Source organism: Berghia stephanieae, chromosome 4, assembly GCF_034508935.2.
Source record: "Berghia stephanieae isolate SIO BIC M18660-M18661 chromosome 4, UCSD_Bste_1.3, whole genome shotgun sequence".
Classification (NCBI taxonomy): Eukaryota; Metazoa; Mollusca; class Gastropoda; order Nudibranchia; family Aeolidiidae; genus Berghia; species Berghia stephanieae.
This window is the reverse complement of record NC_088363.1, coordinates 23,010,893-23,023,001: the sequence shown is the minus strand read 5'-3', so window position 1 is coordinate 23,023,001 and position 12,109 is coordinate 23,010,893. Positions and strand designations below refer to the sequence as shown.

The 12,109-nt window shown below is 34.4% G+C and overlaps 1 protein-coding gene across 4 annotated transcripts; it reads right to left on the bottom strand.

Moving 5' to 3' along the window:
• Positions 1–870: 870 nt before the first annotated feature.
• LOC144970250 (uncharacterized) lies at positions 871–10,874 on the bottom strand. 4 transcript variants are annotated; one of them, XR_013644926.1, is made up of 4 exons: positions 10,692–10,859; positions 8,224–8,467; positions 4,614–6,099; positions 871–2,667 (listed from the first exon to the last, which is right to left on the bottom strand). XR_013644926.1 is itself a non-coding variant. In XM_078909693.1 (3 exons), the coding sequence occupies exons 2-3, from the start codon at positions 8,457–8,459 to the stop codon at positions 5,658–5,660; spliced, it is 678 nt and encodes a 225-aa protein (XP_078765819.1). In that variant the 5' UTR covers positions 8,460–8,467; positions 10,698–10,872; the 3' UTR covers positions 2,300–5,657. The 4 variants fall into 4 exon arrangements, 2 of the variants coding, with proteins under 2 accessions (XP_078765819.1, XP_078765820.1); XR_013644925.1 differs by having other exon boundaries at positions 2,300–2,667; positions 10,698–10,874; XM_078909693.1 differs by having other exon boundaries at positions 2,300–6,099; positions 10,698–10,872.
• Between the last annotated feature and the right edge of the window lie 1,235 nt (positions 10,875–12,109).

The window sequence follows — 12,109 nt, the reverse complement described above, 5'->3', positions numbered from 1 at the left end:
CCTCTTGATGGGATCCTGTGCTTGTGTCTGGATGAAGCTTTAAGGCTTGGTGGGGTTCACGACCTCTCATAGTGGGCAGGTAGGTACTTGTTATGACTTCTATCCCCCTGTATCTGTTTTTCAATTTGCTTTGTCTTTGTTTTGGAATGGGATTACTTGGTTTTGTCCTGACCCTGATCGGAGTTCTTCGCTGGGAGGTAAACAGTCGAATGTATAGTATATATTTTGGGAGATATATTTTTCCTTGTACATTATCTCTCTTCTGTACTGTTATTTTTTTTTATTAGCGGGGACCTGTGCTTGTGTCTGGATGAGACATTTAGGTGATCTCAATCTAAGTACATTGAGTGATAATGTGATCTTGGAATCTACATCTGTTCTCTATTTGATCTAATTCCCCTTTTTCTTGGGGACTTTAATTGTAAGTCTAGAACTTTTTACTATCCCATTTTCTTCCTTTTTACTGGCGCTGATATAACCTTAATATGTTGTAATCGCCCGTAAAACCCTTAAAAACAAAACAAAACAATCTTTTAAGGCCTGAGTGCTTTCTGTCTTGGGAATGACATTACATGGTGTTGTCCTGACACTGGCCGGATACCATGTTGAGAGGGAAGCTGTCAAATGAATAGTTTTGGGAGATATTTTTTGTCTTGTAAATCAGCTCTGTTTTGCACTGTATTATTTTTGTTTCTCCCATAGAGGGCAGAGAGGTACTTGCTGTGTCCTCTATCCCCCTGTATCAGTTTTCCAATTGCTCTGTTTTTGTCTTGGAATGAGATTACTTAGTTTTGTCCTGACCCTGGCCGGATTACAAGCACTGTAAAAACCCTAAAAACAAACAAAATGAATACAATGCAATATGGATACTGCATTACCACCAGGGTTTGGTTGAGCTTTCAACTTTTATTGTGTCAAAATGTTATTTATGACTGGAGTTTCAATTTTTAATATCATTAATGCTTTCCTCTACCTTTGAAGTCTGAATTATTCTATTTCACGATTAAATAATATATGTAATATGTCATGGACATAAATATGGTGGTCAAGGTTGGTAAAAAGGTCACATGTTTTCTATCCCCCATATCTGTTTTCCCTTTTCATGTTTCTGTCTTTGATCTGGATTGGCATTGCTCGATTTTTTCCTAGTCCTGGCAGGGATCATTTGCTGGGAGGGAGATATGCATGTGTATCATACTTTTTGAGAGAGATGATATTTTTTTTTCCTTATAACTCATCTCTCTATGTGCTATTATATTTATTAGTTGTGTACTTTGTAATTTTTTTTTTATTACTAATGATATATAGTCAGGAATTAGACACTACATCGTTACAGAGAGGATATCCCTATAATGGATGTCATTGTAAGTGGGCTGCACTGTACTATACTGACATGGCGGTTTTTTTGGGGAAAAAAATCCCATATTTTGCAAGCTAAAAAACAGCAAAATTTGAAAAAAAATTGCAAAAATTTTGCAAAAAGTTGTGATTAATTTTTCTAAAAACCCATAATTCGTTCATGAAAGAGAAAGGTATTTGTTTGTTCTTAAGGGTTTCAAGGCGCTTGCAACAAATGTAAGGTCATATGAGCGTCAGTAAAAAGGAAGAAAATGGGATCTAGTAAAAAGTTATAGAATTACAATTAAAGTACCCAAGAAAAAGGAAGAACACGCTATCAGTGTACTTATTTTGAGATTATCTAACTGTATCATCCTGGCACAAGCATATTCCCCATTGTCTTACTTATTCTAGTGAGCTTTAAAAAAATCTATACAGTACTTTTTTTTACTATCCTATTTTCTGCCTTTTCACTGGTGTTGAAATGACTTAAATCTGTTGCAAGCGCCGTAAAACCCTTTATAAACATTTTTAGATAAGAAAAATAAGCATCACCCGTACAATTTTGAGGGATGCCAAGCTTAAGAATCAGAAATGGGAGGTAAAAATTTGTAATTTCACCAAAATAAAAAGAAAAGAAAGACAGAAAAAAGTGTAATAGAGCGCAGTCCCCACTTCATGAGCATCAAAATTTAACACGGTACACTGTTATACACAGTAAGTACACTTAACCTCATATTTATACAAGGAAAACGGCAACTTGACCACAAAAAAAAAGAAATTTTCTTTTTTTCTGAATTAGCACCATTTTTACGTTAAAAATAGTGTCATTTTCTTAATAAAAACAATTGACACCTCTGAATTTAATTCCATTGCATCAGTCATACCAGTCCAACAAAAAAGAATTTAATAAATAAAAACATAATGAAAAAATAAATTGATTATTTAACAATTATGAATACATGTTCAATAAAAATTTATTGCAAGTACATCTGTCAAAAGCATCATAAATAGCTTTCATTTAATGAATTCCCAGTAAATCCTTAATAAACACGCAAACACACACACACACACACACACACACACACACACACACACACACACACACAAAGCCTTATATCAAAACTGGATTATGTTTGCTTTAAGGAATTACACTGCTGTCAGCTTAAGATAAACTGAGTTAATTTAAAATGTTTAAGATAAACTCCATCCCTGAGCTAGTCCAGATAAGATAAACTCATCAATCTGGATTTGCAGGACTGGGATGGTCAGGGAGTCTCTCAATCATCACTCTCTCCACCACCAAATATATGGGATAGAAGAGAACCTCTTACATGGATTATTAAATTTTAACTGAGACATATCCATATGAAATTAAACACTGGCACACACAGAGCGGCGTTAGTATTACCGCCGCTCTGGCACTTTGGCACACTATATATGCCGATCACTGGCACACAGGCACATACCACTGGCACACTTTATTGTTATATAAACAATATCTTATTCAATTCATTTATAATGTGGCGTGCAGCAGCTCGTCACGCTCTAGGTACTTCTATATTTGGATCCAGTGGTTATCCATTTATTTATAATTACAATTGGAATTCAAGGCAACCTTGGAATCAGTCAACCATGCCATTCACCCGCCAATTTCGAAAACGGAAATTTTATAATAAACGTAAAATTTTAAATTCGAAACGTCGTTTTCGCCGCCGATTTAGGCGCCGACGTATTAGTGCTCAAAAACCCGTTACAGTCGTACTTCGTTATAACGACTGGTTTAAAATAGATGCTGATAATAAGCCTCATGCATACAAAAATGATTGTCACTTAAAAGACCTTTATATGCAATGTTCAGCAGTCATAAATACATATGCACAGCTTTTTGATAGTTTTAAAATCAAGAAAGTAATTCGTAAATTTTATTTACGTGATTCAGAATTTTTTACACAAAAAGACTATATGAAAGTAATCATGTGGACATGTTATGACCCTGATGGATACAACGGTAGTTATACTACAACTGATGATATGCGTAAAGATATGAATGCAAAATGGAAAATGATGCATCCTACTTCTGTTTATACCTCAACATTGTCACCAAGATGGCGCTTAGCTATTTCCCAACCAAATCATACTGAACCAGATGAGAGATTAGTAGGAGCAATAGATGTAAAAATACCTCACTCAGGATGGTTCGATATACCACAATTAACCAACGCTGAAAAACATGATTTTAGTGCAAGCAATTGCGTTCATTGTTTATTCGTAGGAGAAAAAAATACTTATATAACTGCAGAAAGCTCTTATATTATACAGTTTAAAGGTCGCCGTCAAGGCACTTCTTATCATTAAATTAATAAAAGATCTGAAAAATCCCAATCACCTTGTTGTTGGTCATTTATGAAATCATCCAAAATCAATGTATCTTGTAATGGTAGCATCTCTCCATTTCTTTGGTCTTCTGAAATATATGTTATATCCCATCTGTCAGAACTTAGTTTAGTAGTATCAGGGTCAAAATTAGAGAAGCAGATAACAGTTGGTACGGGAAAAATTTTCATTCCACTTTCATATTTTGGTGAGAAGAACACACCGTTTTTAATACTTTCAATAACTTCATAGTTAATGTGTTGTTCTTGACTTCGACTGTAGTCGAATATCACTACCCTTTCACCGTTATATGCATGTTTGATGTCAGCACTCTTGCCGTTTTCGAATCTAATTGCTCCTTTCAGAACTAAGAATCGAGAAACGTAAGTTTTTCCAGAGTTGCCTATATAATCCACGAACCAGTGTACCTTCCGGTTGTCTGGTTTGTTTCGAGCCAGCTGAAAAAACGATGTGTTGGAAAGCGTTCCATCCATTCGTTTGCATCTCGTCACTAATTCTTTGACGATTGATATATTGTCTAGTATCATTAGCCAATTGTTCGATACTCTTTCTATACAATAGTAAGCTTTTGATGTTGTCCTCCTCATTGAGTAACTCATTGAGTGCTGTACCGGCAACTCTTTTTCTATATATGTGAGTAGCTGTATCCAATAGTCGGCTTCCGCCACCATTTTCGTTACCACTTTCTCTAGCGGTCCCCACTTCACATATAATTTGCCCTTCTTTTGAGCAGTACTTTTTATTGTCAATATCAGTGCCTCGAGCTTTCTCGATATGTGCATTATTGCCCAGCTTTTTCTTAAGTCCAGTGAAACGTATTTTCTTCTTGAGGTGGACATAACCTTGAAGATGAGGTGTCCCACCTTTTCCCACTTCACGGCCAACAATGCCGTACGAGCTTTGGTTATTTCAGGGATCAAAAGACAGAGACAAATTTTGATAAAAATTAAATTTAAGAAACACTGTTTCTAGACCTTTTTATAATGAAGAAGAGTCAACAATCCTTATCTTTTTTTAAAATATTGATTCACAGGACTCTAATCTCGCAATAAAAATATTTGATAAAAATTAAATCATCTTAAATAATTGTATGGCAATTGAATTGATGTAATTTACATGACGCTGCATAACAAGCTGTGAGAGGGAATTTATTTCATCAGCAAGCAAATGTCAAGCATTTGATTATAAGTTAAATATCTCTCTCCAATTTCCAAAAGATTATTGCAAGGATAGAGGATTAACAAGTGAAGAAACTATTGCTATTTTACAAATGGCATTTTGTTTGTTTTGTGTATGTTAATGATGGATTGAACAAACACAATAAATGACCTGAAGTCAAAACAGAATGCTCTACCAACTTCATCTGTCTGTTAACCAAAGTTTGTCATGATCATTTTAATCAGTCACTGTCTGACAGCAAGATCCTGCAGGACGACAGGAACCCCTCATCACCACAGTTAGAAGGAGGAAACTTTCATGGTTTGGCCACAATGTGAGACATGAAGGTTTGTGCAGAACGGTGATGGAGGGTACCATTGAAGGAGGAAGAAGAAGAGGAAGACAAAGGAAAGTTTGGATGGACAATATCAAGGAATGGACAGGAATGAAGATGGAAGAACTCTTGGAGAAGGCCAACAATAGAGAAGAATGGCAGAAAGTGGTGAGAGCTGCATCCCATGTATCCCCCTGACGGTCATCAGATCATGGGATGAATGAATGAATGTCTCACTATTATTTTACCATTAAATATCTGCTTATTCGTCAAAAATTTGTATTGACTGCTAACTTGTAAACTACAAATAAAACCCACTATCTTTTGGCACATCCTAATATTAAAGTAAGGCCTCACAGTAATGTCAATACAACATGAATAGATAAGTTACAAGCGATTCAAATAACTAAAATAAAGTCTTCCGTATGTGTCACATTATATAGCAACTCTGATTTGATTTGTCATCATCACTGTCAACATCAGTCAGGGTTTTCAATTTCTCCACTGTGCTTCCATTGCCTCCCAAAGCAGGTAATGACACAAGCGATATCATAGCAGAAATTCCATCCTCCAAATCTCCCCATCCCATGCGCATTGTACTATTTTTCCTTTTTAAACGACTCCTAAATTGCCAAGACTTTTCACACAATGACCGGGACACAGGTATTTCTGTACAGTTTTCAATAAAGCTTAAACTAAAACGAAAGTCTTCATGAAATTCAGAACACTTGTAATAAAGTCTGTGCGCCTTTGGAATTAGAGCTCTTGCCACTTCATATGGGTTGTGTGGCCACTCCGCTGAATTCAGCCTTGACCAATTAATACGAGCTCGATAGTCTGGTTCACATATAGCAATTATTTCTCTGGACCATCTGCAATAAAGGAAAAAGATTGAAAACCAACTGTTATCACATACTTCTCATAGTAAAATGTAAAGAACTAGAACTAGAAATATAAATCAACTGAAAAAAACATGATTAAAATCAATGCCCCAAAATACAAACTGGTCAAAATTTACTATACTGTACTTTAGGTTCTTATCTAAAGCAGTGTATAAGGACACCTACAAATCAAACTAAAACTAATCAAATTTTCACACTCATAGAATAACTTTCATAAAAAGGTCATGCCTGAAATATTCCAGGCCTTAAAAAATATTTCAAAAGTGCGCGTTATATAAAGTGGTTATTGGTCAGTACTGACCCACAGGCGCTGGTGCCCATGCATCAGTACTGACCAATAGCCCTGCCTTTGCAGAGTTTCGTGTTTCGTGGGGGGGTTTTTCGTCTAAATATTTTGACTTCAACCATCTTATTTTTTCTTCTGGCACTGAATCACCTGTAAGATTTTCATATTGGTTTATGCAGAATTATTAGTTGTTTTTTTATATATATATTAATTTAAGAATGTTTGCTCTAGTACGAGTATGGTTAGAATCTAGGGGTGCCGAAATGTGCGAAATGTCACTCAAATGTTAATTTTTGTTTTTTGTTTTGCTCTTTTTTTCTTCTTATTTGTATCTTCTTTTCAATGATGTGACACATGTAAAGATTTGGGATTAACTTTCAGAATTATTAATTCTAAAAACCTGGATCTAATGGTGAAGGGGAATAATTTGGTCAACCCCAGTCCTGTCAACCTTCCCAGAATGAAAAGTGTATTCTATGACCCTAAAAAGTGTATTTTGTCTGCACAAGTGGAAAAAAGTGTGCACTAGGCACTAGACAAAAATTTATAGAAAAGCTCTGATCTTCATTATTCAAACATTCACTTGCAGCAATCTCTAGTAATTACAAAATTATCAGTTTGTCGAGAAACTAAAACTTAATGACCATTTCAAATTAGTATAAGGCTCAGAAATTGCAATATCTAAGGAAATTGCTTTTGAAACACTCAAAGAAATGACCAAAAGACCCCAAACATGCTGGTAGTATTGATGCTAGTGTCAGTGGAAGAAGTGATTGTTGTAGCAGTGGTGGTGATGATGATGATGGTGGTGCTGGTGGTAGAGGTGATGTGGTGATGGTTGTAGAAGTGGTGATGCCATAATGGTGATGGTAAGAGATGATGATGCCAAATGAAGTTGTGATGGTGATATCTGCCAGCCAGTAAATCAGTTATGAGTAAGTATTGAGATAAAATATTTGGGAGAGTGGTCTTCAATTCAATAGACGACATTTTGCAACAGTGGCAAAATATTTTCCATATATATGTTATCTAATGATCCATTTCTCTCTCTTTATTTTTTTTTTTTTTTTCGAGAATTCACTACTACTACTACTCTTCCTACTACAACTACTACGACTACTACTACTACTACTACTACTACTACTACTACTACTACTACTACTACTACTACTACCCCTACTAATTCAACTTCTACATACTACTAATACTATTACTTTTGGTCAACTGATGGGAAATTCACAAGTATGTAATATGCAAGTTAAATACTTCTAAAATGATTCTAGAGAATTCATTTTGAACCAAATACCGTTCCTGAAGCTGCCCACTTTGTAATTTTTTAAAAAATCAAGACTCGTACAAAAGAAAAAAGAAAAAAAGATCATTATAAATTTTATAAATCAAAATAGAGTAATTTTAGTTATTTCAAAGGGAAATAATCCGTTTAAGATTATTAGTAATACAGTTTTTAATTGAAGGTTTCATTGTCAAAGATGTTAGATCAATTTAATTTTTACTTAAAATTTTCAATTTAATAAGTGGCAAAAGCTGAAATGTGGCCTGAGACCATTTAAATTATAAAATAAGCTTATATGCATAATTCTATGCAAATCCTCAAAAACGTATGAGAAAAATATTGGTGAAAACCGGCATCATATAACTAACTAACTTTAAAACTTTAAGTAAGAATAATTGGTCAAATGTCACATCACAATGGTTTTAGTTATAATTTCATTAACAAGGGTAAAAATAAAAAAGTTGTTCTGTTGAAAATCATAGAATAACAAAAAGGATAAAATCAAAGCAATAACCTTTCACAAACTGAACAAAAGTCTATTCTGTTTCGTGTGCAATTTTTAGTACACTGACGTCCGCCACCTACTGCACGTGACATTTCCTTGTGGATTTGAGATATCCTACGATGTAGACACACTGCCAAGGCTTTGGACGTGTCCCTCATTGCTACATTGGCACACAACCAATTCCTCATATTCAAGTCACAGACCTCCTTGTGTAAAATATCTTGTCTAGACGGGTGTTGCCCCATGATCCTGGCTGAAAATGTTTATATAAAGATAAAAAAAGTTTAAGTAAGTGAAGAGGGAAACTATCTTAAAACTTTCACTAATCTATCAAGGTTTGTTCTAGAGTTTTTAAAATGCTACTTATATAACTATATATTGAAAAATTGAATAAGGCTGTCATTATTCCCAGACCTGTCTGGGAAAAAACAATTTTCGTTATTCCCAGACACATGTAACAAGTTGGCAGAAAGATTTTATGCAAAATGCCAAACTAGGCGTGAAAAATATCAAATATTCTGAAAAAAATGCCAGTGGTTACTTGTGTCCCAAAACAGTCAATATCAAGTGATATTTAACACAAGATGAAAGTAAATAGTGATCAAATGTCAAATCCAGCTTTTTTTTCTGCTTTTTTGTTTTACGACAAATGGATCAATGAAATTTCTTTTGTCACTTTGAACTGAAAACGTCAAACTGACAATCCGCCTTTTTATTTTCCACCAGGAAGAAAGTTGTTAATAATCAAATCTGTTCATTTTCACTACCTACCTACCTGTTAACCTTATTGATCATCCTTTGTTTCTATGATTTGTTCATTCTGGCCACAATTTTGTGGATATTGATGATGGCCGAAAATTTGTTTATTTCGCGGACGAATTCCTAGGACAAGGCGTTGTTCACCCCAAAGCCCAAAACCAACAACACTTGTTATTATCCTGTCTTCTTCACACAAGACAATACAATTTATTGTCACATGTCTACAAAACTAGATCAACAACATATTCGAATCAGAGATGAAAATAACTATCAAAACAAGGAAGCAATGATGGTGGAAAAATGTCTAGCTCATATATGAATTTTAAGATACATCGATAGCGGTGTGGATAGACAGCGCAGTGGGTTAGACCACCTTTCATTTTGCTTCTTTTAGTTGCACTGATTCAAATCCAATCGCTCCCCCCCCCCTTTTTTTTTTTTTTGAGCGAGTCTATTCTTTTCTCCTTTTTTGTTTGGCCTTGTTTCATTTCTGAGCATGAATTTCTTAACATTTATCCCTTGCAACGCTCTGTAAAAAGAAGACGGAATTTTAAAAAAAATTTTTTAAGCGGAGGAACCAGGATTCGAACCCACAACGTCGATTCTGACAAGCCTTCCAAGGCAGACGACTTAACCATTCGGCCATGACACCTACTTGGAATCGACGCATATTGTGTATATGTAGTAACGACTGATTTATTGTTGGTTAATTTTATGTTTTTATAGATATTGTATTAACTTTACTTATTTCTATGTGCATTTCGAAACATTCCATATCATGGAAAAAGAGTGGAGTTTCAAAAATGTGTCTGGGAATAACGAAAATTGGTTATTCCCAAACACCCGTCTGCGAATAACCAAATTTCATTATTGGCAGACCCTGTCTGGGAATAATCACAGCGATAAACGCATTGAAAATACGAATTGAGAGCCAGCTTTCGGAGCTGAACAGTCAGGTGGCTCCGTAGCACAGTAGACAAGTTGTCAGACTTTAACCTTGAAGGTACTGGGTTCGATTCCCATTGTAGACATTTTAATTTTAAAAAGAAAAGTTTACTTTATTGAGAAAGACATCATTTTTGTTTTTTTGTTTTTTCTTCTTCTTTTGTTGTTGTTTTTCAAAAAACTGTTTATCATTATCATGTTAAAAAAATTTTTTTAAACATTTTCTAAAATTATTTATTTATTTGAGATCAGTATGTACTTGTGTGCCATGTTTCTTTTTATCTTTGATTTTTTAAATTATTGTTATTATTCTTTAATTTATTATCATCATTGTATATAAACCGTACATCGGTAATCACAAGCAGGGTGCAAAACTACAATCTAAAACTCTACTTGAACTTAAACCTCATCGACGTATGCAGCAACAATTTCATTAATTAACCATCACCGCCAACTGCCAACGGAGGTGCAAAAAAACCCCAAAAAAACGGTGCGTTTCTGTACACATCCAATCATTGGACCAATGGAGGTGCATAAAAAACGCCACCACAGTAAAATGAAGATTAAAATTAATGGGGAAGAAGGGGACAGATCGGCAGTCGTTCATCAGACATTTGCAAGAACAAAAATACATATTCATATATAACCCCTTTTTCCCCTTTGGTGGAACAACACAACTCCAACTCTAGTCTTACTTTCGGTTTTGTGTGGTGAAACTGTAGGTATCTAACACTAACAACATAGAAAATTAAAGACGAAAATTCAACACGCACCGTTACCTTCAATAATCGAATGCACATAAAGGATATAAATTTACTGCCCAAGAGTAAATATATGTAATTTATAGGCCCTATATTTTTATGGAATCTGGAAATGGAAATCAAATATCAAACCAAAGCGTCAGGTTTTGTTTACCAGTGTGACTATTTCTGATTTTTTTTTTTTCTTCTGCCACTTCCGCTGCTAGCTCATACGGGGGAGGTAATCGATTAAATAACCATTTATTTCTTTCTGACCCTTTCCCTCCCTTGTTTATTATAAAAACGCTGTGATTATTACATACCAGACATGATGGGAATACCGACGGCGTTTTTTAACAAATATTTTGCAAACCGATCAGACAAATCAAAAGGCTCAAGCTATAGTACAACTGAACATCATAACATTCTACAAAATGATATATTTTCACTTTTCAAATGGTCTACAACATGGCATTTGGATTTTAATGTTTCGAAATGTAAAGTATTACATATAGGAAAAAATAATCCATGTCATAATTATTTTACCGATACTTCTATGTCAAATCTACTTTCCGTTGTGCCTTATGAAAAGGATGTGGGAGTTACTTTTGATTCACATTTGAATTTTGATTTACATATTGATAATTGTGTAAGCCGTGCAAACAGAATGATGGGAATAATATATAGAACCTTTATAAGTCTTGATAAAACCACATTTTTATATTTGTATAAATCGCTCGTTCGACCAATTCTAGAATACGGAAATTGCATCTGGAGCCCATTATATAAAAGAAAATCTATTAGTATTGAAAGTGTACAGAGGAGAGCTACCAAAAAAAATTATACAATACAGTATTTATCTTATAAGGAAAGGTTAGAATTTCTTGACTTACCCAGTTTGAAATATAGAAGAATTCGTTGGGATTTAATTCAGGTTTATAGATTGGTACATGGTCTGGATAGGATAGACTTTTCTGATTTTTTTTCATATTCTAATATTACTTTTACTAGAGGGGACAAGTTTAAGATTTTTGTCTCTAGATGCAAAACAAACATAAGACAAAACTGGTTCGGTATTCGTATTGTTCAGAAATGGAACAGTTTGAAATTTGAAACAAAGAATGCAAAATCTATGGATTATTTCAAGGTGTTAGTAGACAGAGAATTATATGATGGGAGATTTATATATGACGGATAATACTTGTTTGCTCTGCTGTTGACATGGCTTTCAATCTTGTATGTATATATTATGCATTATTATATTATTATGGTTATCTTCTATACGCGTGTGTATGTGTGTGTGTGTGTGTGTGTGTGTGTGTGGTTGTGTGTGCGCTTTGCATGTCACGGTTAAAGATATATGTTTGTACACCACATGAGTACATTTAAGTTGAAATACTATCTTTACCACGTGTATCGTTATTGTAATATTTAATCAATAGATGTATGGC

Bases quoted from the DNA above. Each gene is read 5' to 3' on its own strand.
- LOC144970250 (XM_078909693.1), bottom strand. From the start codon at position 8,459: ATGGGGCAACACCCGTCTAGACAAGATATTTTACACAAGGAGGTCTGT. The intron at 6,100-8,223 runs GTTATTGCTTTG...CCTTTATTGCAG, and splicing joins TTTTGTTCAGTTTGTGAAAG to ATGGTCCAGAGAAATAATTG.